Source organism: Cherax quadricarinatus, chromosome 80 (assembly GCF_038502225.1).
Source record: "Cherax quadricarinatus isolate ZL_2023a chromosome 80, ASM3850222v1, whole genome shotgun sequence".
NCBI classification, from domain to species: Eukaryota; Metazoa; Arthropoda; class Malacostraca; order Decapoda; family Parastacidae; genus Cherax; species Cherax quadricarinatus.
In genome coordinates, this window is record NC_091371.1 from 19,505,775 (window position 1) to 19,520,480 (window position 14,706).

The 14,706-nt window shown below is 40.8% G+C and overlaps 1 protein-coding gene across 2 annotated transcripts; it reads left to right on the forward strand.

The window, feature by feature from the left end:
* Positions 1 to 1,967: 1,967 nt before the first annotated feature.
* Positions 1,968 to 14,213, forward strand: LOC128702344 (protein-tyrosine sulfotransferase 1-like). Of its 2 annotated transcripts, none has more exons than XM_070102221.1 (6): positions 1,968 to 2,372; positions 6,627 to 6,932; positions 8,417 to 8,626; positions 9,262 to 9,410; positions 10,226 to 10,333; positions 11,608 to 14,213. In XM_070102221.1, the coding sequence occupies exons 1-6, from the start codon at positions 2,232 to 2,234 to the stop codon at positions 11,891 to 11,893; spliced, it is 1,200 nt and encodes a 399-aa protein (XP_069958322.1). In that variant the 5' UTR covers positions 1,968 to 2,231; the 3' UTR covers positions 11,894 to 14,213. The 2 variants fall into 2 exon arrangements, with proteins under 2 accessions (XP_069958322.1, XP_053652540.2); XM_053796565.2 differs by having other exon boundaries at positions 1,972 to 2,372; positions 8,417 to 8,611.
* Positions 14,214 to 14,706: the final 493 nt, after the last annotated feature.

Consider the following 14,706-nt stretch of genomic DNA (forward strand, 5'->3'; position numbering starts at 1 on the left):
TGAGAGTAAGTTTGTTAGTCATCATCCAGGCAGATATTTTCTGTAATTCGGTATTCACAGTATTGGCTAGCATGACTGGGCTCGGGTGAGAGAAGACTATGTAGTGTCATCTGCAAATAGTGTGGGTTTGAGTAGTTGCGTTGCATTTGGTAGGTCATTTATGTAAACGAGAAAGAGAAGAGGGCCAAGGACACTTCCCTGTGGGACACCAACTGTAATTGGCTGTGCGGAAGAGTTTGCTCCATTTGTGTATATATTGGCTTCTGTTGCTGAGGTATGACTTTAGGTAGTTGAGGGAGTGCCCTCTTATACCATAGTGCGACAATTTTATGACTGATCTCGGGATCTATCCTCGCCCATGGTATGGTTTGTTTGCAATTGTCATTACGATTTCGTGAGTCATGATGACAGCTTTGAGGGGACTTGAGCTAGAGCTAGTCACGCCCACACTGGCAGGAGATTTGTTTGTGAAAACTTGCATTTGTGGTCACAGTGGTGCCTATGCTAACCTTCCTATTGTGTATAAATATACCTAGTTGGACGAATCTTGTTGTAGCCAGCTGGCCCAGTGGCTACCGTGTCGGCCTGGAGTTTTATGACTGATCGCGGGTTCTAGCCTCGCCCGTGGTTTGTTTGCAGCCATGTCATTACGATTTCGTGAGCCACAATACCCACTTTGTATCAGATTTATTGTCCTTTAATCCCATACCTCTCTCAAACACCCTAGCCTTTATTTTTTTCACAACTATAAATAATTGCGACAGTTTCATACCCTTTCACGTTTCAGCTTAACACATGGTCAACATGGAAATATAAACACATATGCAGTATAATGTGATCCTTTATTGACTACGTTTCGCCCACACAGTGGGCTTTTTCAAGTCACAAACAGATCTACCTGGGGTGGAAGGTACGCGAGTATTTATAGTCAGGTTCAGAATGCTGAGGTCAGGTGGAGAATGCTGCATCTGATGATGTACCGAGTGGGGTTATAGAGTCTAAAATCTTGGTTAGCTTGGAAATGAGATTGGATAAGTTTGTGAGCAGACCTTCTACAGTGTTCTTCCATTCCTGTGTTCTTAATGTGGGATAGTGATGAAGAAGTTTCTTTACAAGTGGTTCAGCTATGTTATAGAAGCCACTATTCGGGTTGAAGTTGTCGGATATAGAATTAAGTGATGATTCCAGGATTCTTCGGTATTGAGTGTTGTCTTCTGTGGCGATAAGTCTTGAGTTTCTGTAGTTTATCAAGTGGTTGTGTGAATTACGGCGTTGTACACAGGCATTCCTTATGTCGTCAGACCTGCTTGCGTATTGGTGTTATGAAATACGTGTCGGTATTTTATACCATTTATTTTCACATGGTCAACATCTTTGTTCCTCTGCAGTCTTACTGTCTTATTCCTAACTCTTTCAATAATAATTCTAGATGAATGGTTCACAGAACCGACACGTTGATAAATTAGACACATGTGCAACTCTTGGGTATCTTTATTAAGGAATATTTAAAATTTTAAAAAATGAAACGTTTCGCCACACAGTGGCTTCATCAGTCCATACAAAGGAGAATCTTGAAAAACAGGAGTAGAATGAGATATCTTAATAAAGATACCCAAGAGTTGCACATGTGTCTAATTTATCAATAATAATTCTGCCCTACACTTTACATGGTTTACACAAGACGACTTATTCCCCTGAATTCTTATTCTTTCTCTTATCTCATTTTCTTTATACACAGGAATTATGCTTGTTTTCTGCCCATTCTTAGGCACCTTACATTTTTTCATGCAAAAGTATACAACAATACTGAACAAATACACCAATCTCTCCAAAATTATATCCCCACCTGCTTTTAACATTTGTATTAATTTTCATTCCCTGGGCGTGTATGACCCCCAACGGGTTTACCTTTCTGCTTAAATATAACAGATAACAATGGAACATGTGTTCCCCACAGGTGTTGAGTGAAGCAGGTGTTTGGCAAAGAATGACAGTCACTCGGTTACTTTCCACCTCTTCTAACACCACACCACCAAACTCCTTCAATTTGGTGTATTGTATTGAGTGTATATTATGTTATTTAGGCCCTAAATTTGGTTATTTACAATAGGTGAGGCACATATATGAAGTATAAATAATTATGTTGAACCCTTGAACTTGTAAGTTGAATCCTCGGACTTTAAAAATGAAACCTTGAACTGAAGTTGAAATACAGTGCGAGGTACTGAAAAATGGTAGGTGAGCGAGGGTTGGGAGTCGCCTACTACTTGGTGGTGGCCACAGTACTTGGTAACATCGTGTATGTGAGGTATGTACGAGAGGACACCCCAGCCGCACCCCAGCACCACCACAACCTGCTGAACAACCCCCAAGTAAGTGTGTTTAGTTATGCTTATCCCTCCGGTACAAAGGGAAACAGAAGCCCCAATCACCAAATAATAATAATAATAATAAATAACAGCCTTAATACAAATCTCTTAGCCTTCCTTGCAACAGGTGTCATCCCTAAGCCTCTCTGACATTCTGGAGCCGCCCCTGCACCTCCATGACTACCAGGGGAAGGGGTACCTTAATGCCGGTGAAGTGCTCTTCACTCTAGGAACTGGAGTTAACCTCCCCTTTCTTGGTTTAAACCTGATTACCTCCCTTTTCCAAGGCGTTAAAGGAGCCCATATACTTTAGCACCTGAACTCCTTTATTTTTCGTTCGATTTCTTTCATTTTTTTTTTTTTTTGTATGTAAAGAAGCCCCTTTCCAATTTAATGTGACCAAGTTTCAATAAGATAGCTCAAAAAACAACTGAGAAAAAAAATATTTACTAATAATCATACATATTGCAAGGTCCTGTCGAAGTGGGACTTGGAGAAGCTGTTTTGGCATTATCTACGCATAAAATAATGCTAAACTGTATTTATCATGATTAGCTTTACTGTAATTTATCCTATCTTCATTCTTAAAAAAAAATAAAGTTTGTATGGTTTTGACATTCAGCCAAATATCTGACTTTTGCCCTCACAAAAATAAAAAACAAATTATGATATCTCAAAATGATTCTCACCAGCTTGTAAAACAATCTTTCCTTTATGTTGTTTGTTAATTTCATTGCATTCCTGCTATTATTAACGGCAGTAAGTCAATATATATGTGAGTAACTTACTTCAGAGATAATCTACGAAACAGCCGGACCACCGATTTTTTTTTCTTTTTTTTTTCCGAGAAAATAGCATTTTTCTCAGTTTTATACTGCATTACGAATGTATATCATAGTTACCCATATCCGTTTTCTTTAATATAAGGACCCTGGAGATGATAAGAGGAGAATGGAAGCCCATCCCTAACTATAGGAATATTATATTTCCGAGGGAGCACTCGAAGAATATGCCATATATTATTCATTCTGGAGTATTTACCATATTTCTTTGTTATTTATATTGTTTATTATGTCATATTAGATCAATTGTGATAGATAAATAAGCCGTAGACGCGATAATAGCGTTATATTGAAGCATATTCCCCGGCTTTCCCGAGACTGGAATTTCTGATGACGTCAAGATGTTCCCAGAAGGTTTCTGATTGGCTGTAAGTCTACTTATAAGTCCCGCCCACTGTCTTATGATGCCAAATCGTCAATTATTATATTAGAAAGAATAATACAATAAATACACGAAAAAAAAAATCGGAAAAAAACATGAAAATTGAGGACAGGTGAGCAGACCTGCCGCGGGTGGTGACATCACCCTAGGTGTTTTAAATGACTATAATTCCTTGTAGGAATGTCGTAGAACAATGATTCTTTTACCAGTGTGTTGCCAGAGAGTTAAGTTATTTTTCTATATGATTAATTCAATTTGTGAATTTTTTCGATATTTTTTTTTCGTTCGCGCTGGGCAAATGTATGCTCCCCCTTAGTAACCCCCTACATGTTTGGCGCTTCCCGATGAAAATATGATTAGAAAACCATGAATTAAGTTTTTTACACCATATAGAATCGCTTCTTTTTTATTATAATACCCCTCAAGGAAGGTTCCTTGATGTTGGTGAGGGGCTCTTGATTTAGGGAATTGGATCTGTGCTCCAGTTCCCCGAATTATGCCTGAATGCCTTCCACATCCCCCCCCCCTGGCGCTGTATAATCCTCCGGGTTTAGCGCTTCCCCCTTGATTATAATAATAATAATTTTATTATAATAATACACCATAGAATTTACATACATGTACTTGTTTGACCCCCATAATATAACAACACTAAGCTATTATCCTACCCCAGCCAGTGCTGTATAACCCTTACGAGCTTAGCGCTTGTTTTATAATATTCAGTAGTGAATAAATTAATAAAAACTACATCAACTTATTTCAAAGCTGCTTTACCCATCGCCTTTACCCCCATCAACCCCTCCTCCATGCCTGCTTTCTGCTAGGTGAACTAGGGCAGTAGGTGTAAGGTGACATAAGTATCACCCAGTCTGGGAATTGAACCTGACTTCCTTCTGTTGTGAGCCGAGCGTTGTACCGTTGAGCTACAGATAGTTTCCAGAATCTTTAACTTTAATAGGAGAGGCTTGAATGTCCCTTTCTTCTAATCATCTGAATTAAGTGATTACATTGTAAATAACAATGTCACCGAAACTGCAGCTATGACTACACACGTTTCTTAATCGGCTCAAAGCGCTGTTTATTAGCTCGAGCGTCTATGGCGTATCACTAAAGAGGCTTCTTTAAATAGTACATTGTGTGTGTGTGTGTGTTAGTTACCATTTTGTCCTAGGCACATGTCGATTAGACACTAGGCCTGTTGTATATGAGTACGTGTGTGTGTGTGAGTGTGTGAGTTACCATTGTGTGTGTGTGTGTGTGAGAGTTTTTGTATGAGTGTGTGTGTGTGTGTATGGGGGAGGTATGCGGGGAGATACTGTTAATACATACCAGTAATTCTGGGTTATAAAAAGCGATAATTGCTACTAGGGTCTAAAGCTTCAATAAGTGTCTGCCCTTGTGTGTGTTAGTTACCATTTTGTCCTAGGCACATGTCGATTAGACACTAGGTCTGTTGTGTGTGTGTAGGTGTGTGTGTGTGTGTGTGTGTGTGTGTGTGTGTGTGTATGTGTGTGTGTGTATGTGTGTGTGTGTATATATATATGTGTGTGTGTACGTGTGTGTGTGTGTACTCACCTAATTGTACTCACCTAATTGTGGTTGCAGGGGTCGAGACTCAGCTCCTGGCCCCGCCTCTTCACTGATCGCTACTGGATCCTCTCTCTCTCTGCTTCCTGAGCTTTGTCATACCTCTTCTTAAAACTATGTATGGTTCCTGCCTCCACTACTTCACTTGCTAGGCTATTCCACTTGCTGACAACTCTATGACTGAAGAAATACTTCCTAACGTCCCTGTGACTCGTCTGAGTCTTCAGCTTCCAGTTGTGACCCCTTGTCCCTGTGTCCCCTCTCTGGAACATCCTATCTCTGTCCACCTTGTCTATTCCCCGCAGTATCTTGTATGTCGTTATCATGTCTCCCCTGACTCTTCTGTCCTCCAGTGTCGTCAGTCCGATTTCCCTTAACCTTTCCTCCTTGAGCTCTGGGACTAGCCTTGTTGCATACCTTTGTACTTTCTCTAACTTCTTGACGTGCTTGACCAGGTGTGGGTTCCAGACTGGTGCTGCATACTCCAGTATGGGCCTAACATACACAGTGTACAGTGTCTTGAACGATTCCTTATTGTCTTGAACGATTCCTTATTAAGGTATCGGAACGCTATTCTCAGGTTTGCCAGGCGCCCGTATGCTGCAGCAGTTATTTGGTTGATGTGTGCCTCCGGTGATGTGCTCGGTGTTATGGTCACCCCGAGGTCTTTCTCCCTGAGTGAGGTCTGTAGTCTTTGTCCACCTAGCTTATACACGTACTCTGTCTGTGGTCTTCTTTGCCCATCCCCAATCTTCATGACTTTGCATTTGGCTGGGTTGAATTCGAGAAGCCAGTTACTGGACCACATGTCCAGGTCTCTTTGCAGTCCTGCCTCATCCTCGTCCGATTTAATTCTTCTCATCAACTTCACATCATCTGCGAACAGGGACACTTCAGAGTCTATTCCTTCCATCATGTTCACATATATCAAAAATAGCACTGGTCCTAGAACTGACCCCTGTGTGTGTGTGTGTGTGTGTGTGTGTGTGTGTGTGTGTGTGTGTGTGTGTGTGCAGATCTCTAACAGACTATCCCATGCTTGTGTGCACCTCGTCAAGGGAGGTTCCTTGATGCTGGTGAGGAGCTCTCATCTAGGGAACTGAATTTGTGCTCCCGTTCCCTGAATTGAGCCTGAATGCCTTCCACCCCCCCACAGGCGTTGTATAATCCCTATGGGTTTAGCGCTCCCCATAATTGTTTGCACCTCTAGAGACCAGACCATCCCATATTTATATGCATCGTGAACAGATCATCCCATGTGTGTGTGTGCACCTCTCTTTTTCTCTAACATATCCCGTTGATTGTGTGCATCTCCAGCAGATTATCTTACGCTTGTATAAACCTGTAACAGATCCTTCCACATTTGCGTATACATCCAGTGGGCAATTACATCTTTGAACGTACAGGCCCCTTTCGCCCTTCATTTGACATTGCTTTTCATCTTAGGAGACGTACAAGCGACCCCAAGAAGCCGCCAACAACAAACATTCTCAAACTATCAAGCACACGCACCGACCTACCTACACCAGAAAGCGTGCCCCAGCCATCAAACATATTATGTACCCCCTTATCTTCGTGGGCGGACACCCTCGCTCAGGCACCACGCTCCTGCGCTCCATGTTGGACGCGCATGGTGACGTACACTGCGGGGAGGAGACGCACATTGTCCCCAGAGTGGCTATGTTCTGGCACTCACTGACCAACACATCCGGGAACCACCACCGTATGTCTCAAGCCGGTTTCACCCTAGAGGTAAGACTGGTAAAATGGCTCTTCCTACCTTTTATCTCATTGTTCATGTAGAGAGCAAACCTGACTGCAAGATTTCGAAGCACCTTCCTCGAAGGGTCACAGTGATATAATAAAAAGAAAATAAGATGTGCATCAATAGCACAATATGCTGGCAACTGTGTGAATTAAGACAAGATGCAGTTTGTCAAACAGAATATTGTTTTATTTACATACATTTCATTTATTGAACGTTCCTATGTAACTGATAAGTCTAAGCTTCTCTGTTACATTTTATTGTACAGTATATGTATAGCATATATAGAATTACTGTATACGTGTATTGTACAGTACATATATGTATATTGTATAGTATATTTTATTGTACAGTAGTATATGTAATGTGGCAAGAGTAAACCCGTAGTCATGCAGCGCCTGGGGAAATATAAGGCAATTGGGTATAATCCAAGGAAAGGGAAGATAGGTCCAATTCTTTGGATCAAAAGCCCTTCATCTGCATCGATGCACCTCCATTAAAGGAGAGGCGCTTTGAGTGGTTCGTTCTTACTACAAGCGAAGATCGAGTCGCCACCACTTCTTGCGATGCCCACAGTGAATAGTAATGAATTTGAAGACTGAGACACTTATGCAGCATATGGGAATCTTTATTCAGGAAACGTTTCGCCACACAGTGGCTTCATCAGTCCAATACAAAGAGGAAGGCGTAAGGAGAGGAGGAGAATGAGGTAATCAGTCCCTCAACCTGGAGTCGATGTGTTCAGTCCATCAATCTTGTAGAATGTACTACATTCTACAAGATTGATGGACTAAACACATCGACTCCAGGTTGAGGGACTGATTACCTCATTCTCCTCCTCTCCTTACGCCTTCCTCTTTGTATTGGACTGATGAAGCCACTGTGTGGCGAAACGTTTCCTGAATAAAGATTCCCATATGCTGCATAAGTGTCTCAATCTTCAACTTGTCGGTTTTTCAAACCATTCATCAGTAATGAATTTGTAGGACATCAGAAGTCAAGTCAACTCACAATGTACATATGTGCTTAATTTCATGTCCCCTCAAGGGAAATTCTTTCATGCTGGTGAGAGGCTCTTGATCTAAGGGACTGAACCTGTGATCCAGTTCCTTGAATCGAATCTGAATGCCTTCACCCCCCCCCTTGATGATGTATAACCGTTATGGGGGGTTAGTGCTCTCCCATGATTGTAATGATTTCCTGTGTGTTTTTAATATAGTTCTCTTTCCTATGATAATTTCTTTCCAATTTAGGTGGCCTGGTCTGAGATCGGGAAACGGAGGCGATGGTCAATGAAACCAATAACCATCTTTGTGGTCTAAGAATAAGGTTTGGCAATTGGGCTAGCCTAGTTTCACGCCCACAGACATCTTGTGCACAATTTATTACACTCGCGAAAATGTGAAATTTCATGCTGTATGAGTGCCTGTTTCATAAATTATCCCAAGCTGTTTTAAATGTGTGAGTGCAGGTAATGGATCGAGCAGTGGCCAAATTCTTGCTGAGGGTGATCATTAAGGACGGTTCCGGGGCCACCAGACTGTGTAACAAAGATCCTTTCGTCATGCTCACCGCCGTCTACCTCCACCGCCTCTTCCCCAAATCCAAGTTTATTTTCGTCATCCGCGACGGACGAGCAGTCATCCATTCCGTCATCAGCAGAGGGGTAATGTGTCACTGTGTACGTATGTATGTGTGTGTGTGTGTGTGTTAAGAGGGTCAGCCCCTTTCGTAGAATTCTGAGGCAAAATACTTAAAATTGTGTAAATAAGAAATGACATGGTATCATAAATTACAGCCAATGTATGGCAATTTTTGCGTATGCATCAAGCCTATACGCCAAAGCCCTAGGCGACTGCTAACTGAGAGCTTGTGGTGTGAAGTGTAACTCCTTGATTTATTCAGGTTACGAGCCTGGTAGCTAGCGGTAAGTAGGTGCCTGGGTATTAGTCAACTGAGCTGTATAATCCTCCGGGTTTAGCGCTTCCCCTTAATAATAATAATAATAATAATTAGTCAACTGCAACACTATTACAATGAACAACATTTTTTTATAATAAGATACCCAATAACTTTTTCCAAGCCCCCATAACCCGTCTGTTAGTTAAAACAAACAAAAAGCGGATGGAGGTAAACCAGGATCGGAAACTTACACAGGTATATTACACTGGTGGTTGTCACAATAATGTATATACGGCGTACTACATTCCAGTATTAACTCTAGCAAAAAAGGTTTCTTTGTCTTGGCTTATGACAACTGTAAACAGAGGTGTGAGCACCTGTGAGGTTCGTGTGTCACGTGTTTGTTTATCATAGGTGAGCATCATGGGTTTCAACGCAGCGTCAGAGGAGGAGAGCTTGAGGACATGGAGCGTGGCCACCTCCAGTATGTACCAGCAGTGTGAACAGTTGGGTCCCACCTCGTGCCTTCCAGTTTTCTATGAGCAACTTATCATCCACCCTAGGTAATGTGAAGGCCCAGGGATACGATACGAGAGAACAGGTAAGACCCTTGTGGGGATAGTGGAAGAATAGGTTGGTGAGAGGAAAATTGAGTGGAAGGGATAGTACCAGGGCTTAACCCAGTCGCTAGGCAGATAGTGGTTCAGGAGTCTTGGACGCGAAAAGTTTTTTAGTTTAATATGTTTATTACGCACCCCATACCCATCCTGTGGGCGGTAGTCAAAAGATTGCAGAGGTACATAATGGGTCCAGGGACTGGACCCCAAAGTTTTGAGAGCTGAACTAGGTACGAAGGTAATGAACTCAAGTTACAAATGTAATGAATCATATAAGTAAATTTACTTACGTTTATACATGGCTACAATCATGAACAAATTATAGAGTAATGAGCAATTCACACGTCCACACCCGGTCGCGGCAAGGAGTGCTGATAAACTGGCAGGGGATCACTGATACGCGACTTTGCAAGGTACTGGCGAGGGCTTGTATTCAAAAAAGGACATTCCCAGGGAACGATGATGGTGGAGAGAGAAAGGTAGTCAGAAGGAATGAAATAATAACATAAGTGAGAAACCAGATTCAGAGGTTTAATGGATGATTTAAAAAATATATATATTTTGTGTGAATTAAAATTAATGAAGAAAGAGAAACATACATATTTCATCAAAGACACGTGTACATATTCAAATATGCACACAGGCATACGCCCAAGAGCTAGAGCCCCGTGTGACGTAGGCGAAAATACATGTATACATTGTTGTTTTTCCTTCCCCATCCTGTTGTTGGTGATTCTACAACACTACTGCTTCTTCTCCAGGCAGGTGATGAGAGCTGTCCTGAAGTTCCTAGACCTACCATGGCGCGCAAGTGTCCTCCAACACCAGAAATTCATCGGTAGGGAAAATGGAAGAATCTCACTAAATCCGTAAGTTCCTTCACTGTTATAAACCACTCATTGTATTTAGTCTTTTATCTCTCCTCCTCCCTCTGCACCATTCTAAGTCTGAATACGTAGTCCACAAAATATATCAGTTTTTAATGCTGTCCTCGAATGTTTCTCTATCATGTTTCTGTTCGTGATTCACTATTTTCATATATCTTATTTCCGGGGAAACGCTAGACCAGTAAGGAACATGCAGAGCCTATCTGTATTATAATACTTTTACTTTCTCCAGTATTTTTACACGAATTTCTAAATACTAGGTATTTTATCTATGACTCTCCTGTTCCGCATTTTTTTATTAATATATATAGCGATATGCAGCACATACTTATTATTTATGTGAAATGTTAAACCCATGTGGGAGTGGTAAAGGCTTGATCCTCAGTCTGCTGATGTGGAGATGGCCACTAAAAATTATTATATGAGAAATTACCTGCATGAGAATTACAGAGTATTACCTGAATTATTACGTGCAAGTAATTTGGGCGAGTTAAGTGGGACTCAGTCACAGTAGGTAGCAGAACTGTCACTCCTCGATGCCCACTCCAATACCATTCCCACAAAAAGCTAGATCTGACATTAAATTAAAAAATACAATGTTAAAACCAGCTACTCTTGTAAATTAAAATTGTGTGGACTGTATATTTGAGTTTACTTGCTGGATATACAAAATATAACTATTAGTACAATATATATAATACAATGGTGTTATTAGAAAAGAAATTCATGTTACCACTTACCATTTAATTACTGGATCACAATTTTTATTTGTAACACACCCTAACGCTACTCCAGTAGCTAGAATTTACAATGGCCAATGTAAAACTACTATACATTATCGGAAGCGTCACTTAGCTAAGGTATGCTGCTGGGAAGAATCGGAGTCCCCTATTTTTCCGCCCTTGTAGCCGAATTGTAAAGGTTTTCCACGCTAACCCAGTTCTTCAGTGGGAACGTGTCAGCATTTCCTAAATTACGGATTGAGTTTGATACATACCAACTGAACTTCGATGATGCCTGATTACTTTGCACAACTAACAGATCAGCGTTCAGCCATTCAGTTTCACTATGGTGTCCTTCCCCCTGTATCATTCCACGGCCGCTGCATACCCTCCTTCACACAAAATTTCTCGAAGGGTCAAATCAGCATCATTTTAATACACAATTATTATATTCAAATTTATACCTGCTGAATTTGGGAAAATTTAAAGTTTTCCACAGCCACCATAATGACCATGATGATTTCCGCATTGTAGGCTGGAGAAATCAACAAGCCAAGTACAGCAGGCCAGGTACACGGAGGCCCTCACTTCCTGGGTGGGACGTCTTCCCTTTCACTTCCTGCAAGATATGAACGTCTTGGCTCCCATGCTCGCCGTCCTGGGCTACGATCCTCACGCCAACCCTCCACAGTACCATAAATTGACCTACACCTGGGGTCAAAAGCCCCTAAATATGACTTCCGCCGATCGTCACTCCGTCAGGAGGTTTTTCAGCGCCCTATACCACAGAGCAAATGCCAACACAAAACCGATTCACTAACGAGCAGCCTTTTTCCAGCAGTGACAAATCAGCCAGGATATGATGTCTATATGGTCTGAGGGCTATAAGTAGCAATAGCTTGATTGATCAGACGGTCACAGGTCGGGCTGCGGGAATAGAATTTGACACTTGTGATGAATGGTTTGAAAAACAGACAAGTTGAAGATTGAGACACGTATGCAACATATGGGAATCTTTATTCAGGAAACGTTTCGCCACACAGTGGCTTCATCAGTCCAATACAAAGTAGAAAGGCGTAAGGAGAGGAGGAGTTTGAGGTAATCAGTCCCTCAGCCTGGAGTCGATGTGTTCAGTCCATCAGTCTTGTAGAATGTACAGCATAGGGCCGTAGACGTGGCTTATATACTGTAGTGAGGTGAGGCGAAGCAGGAGGTGGGGGTCATAATGGTACCATCCACTAGTCGAAGTAGGTCTTCGTCCAAAGGCTGGACAAGTGTTGAAGAATTCTTCGTAACAAGATCCCATGATGCTGCAGTGTCTTGACAGTTGTGATGAATGGTTTGAAAAACCGACAAGTTGAAGATTGAGACACGTATGCAACATATGGGAATCTTTATTCAGGAAACGATGGTACCCCACCTCCTCCTGCTTCGTCTCACCTCACTACAATATATAAGCCACGTCTACGGCCCTATGCTGTACATTCTACAAGATTGATGGACTGAACACATCGACTCCAGGCTGAGGGACTGATTACCTCAAACTCCTCCTCTCCTTACGCCTTTCTACTTTGTATTGGACTGATGAAGCCACTGTGTGGCGAAACGTTTCCTGAATAAAGATTCCCATATGTTGCATACGTGTCTCAATCTTCAGAATTTGACACTGCTTGGAATTTACCTGGAGAGGATTTCGGGGGTCAATGCCCCCGTGGCCCGGTCTGAGACCAGCCCTCAGTTTGTTGATAAAGAAAGTGAAGTGCAATTTAGGAAACTTTGATATTCACAACCTTTCTCCTGTATTAAAGTACTTTTTATTTTTAAGTCAGGAGAGATATCTGAATGGAGACAATAGTGTGTGTGTGTGGAGGAGAGGAGAGTAAGATGAAGAAGGATAGCGGTGACGCTATGCTAGAGATGATATGCCAAGGGTTTCGCCAAGTGAAAGTTCCCTTTGTTTTGGACACTTCTATTAAAAATCATATATTTCTCTCCTTGATGACTAGTTCGACTTCTGTCCATTATGTCATGTGATAATGCAAAATATGACGTATAACACTCATAATTAATGTTGTATCATCTAGAGGCGTATTTATATTCAATAATATGTGTTGCCAGGTCTGGGGCAGTCTTACTAACGTAAATCTTACCAAAATCTCAGCAAGGAATTTTGTAAATTATCGATGTTCACTGTTTTCAGTGAGGCCTTTGTGTCTGGTCAGAGTCAGTTGCAGCAGATGTAATAAATGCTCCTTACTGTTGATTTGGCTAAATAATAATAATAATTATTATTATTATGGAAAGCGCTAAACACGTAGGGGTCATAAGGCGCCTTGGGAATGAGGGACAATCGGGTTCGATCCAAGGAAAACAAAAAGAACAGCCCAAATTCCTTGGGTCAAGAGCCTTCCTCTCCGACATCAAAGCTGGAGAGGGACTGAAACACACCGAGAGGTTAATTACTGGGGTGTAGAGCCTATCGATTACGACAAACAAATAAACTTTATTTCTCTGTGCAGTTTACATGTAATAAAATATTGTTTAGCACTAAAGAAAGCTACAAGCATTCATGTGCATTTCGGTCATGAAGGCTGCAAAGTAACCATTTCACCGCCAGGCAAGAATACGTTAATCCCTAAAATGCGGAGTAAAGGAAAAACTCAGCTTATATACGCAGAGAGACATACACCTCTCAGTGTATATCAGCATATATACGCTTAGACACCTCTCAGTGTATATATCCTGTGACTGAGAGGTGTATATGTCTATCAGCGTATATATGCTCCGGGTATTATTTACTAATGAATGGGTGACATGCAGCCTTAATGACCTTCGTGTAGGCGATAGGCTTTAAACCCAATCAGTCAACTGGCCTAGGATAGCAACCCTCTTACTGGCCACTCTTATATACATGTACTTCAACCTAGTTTTATTTCTGGGATGCCCAGTAGTAGCTGGATATTGATGCGACTCCGATCATTTTATTGTCAAGCCTATCAACTACACAAGGGTCATTAACTCTGCATGTCAACTGTACACTATCACTCAAGGCTCCAGTATAGGTATTATAGTAAACTCTAAGTGTATATACTATAAACCGATATATATATATATATATATATATATATATATATATATATATATATATATATATATATATATATATATATATATATATATATATATATATATATGTCGTGCCGAATATGTAAAACTGGTCAATTAGCAAGAACTCATTTAAAATTAAGTCCTTTCTAAATTTTTCTCTTATACGTTTAAAGATATATATTTTTCATTAATGTTAATGTAAAAATTTTTAATTTTACTCCAGAAGAATCTTAGAAAACTTACCTAACCTTATTATAACAAGAGCAATTTATTTTAGCCTAACACAACTAAATATATTTTAGATACGTTTACAATAATTTAATACGAAACAAACACAATGAAATATATTTTTTTCGTTAGGTTCAGAATAAATTTGACGAAATTGTTGCATACACAAATTTTCACTTGTCCTATATGGCAAGATGAGCGTTGCTATGTAAGCCAAGATCGCAACTTCTGCCTATTCGGCACGACATATATATATATAATATATATATATATATATATATATATATAAATAATATA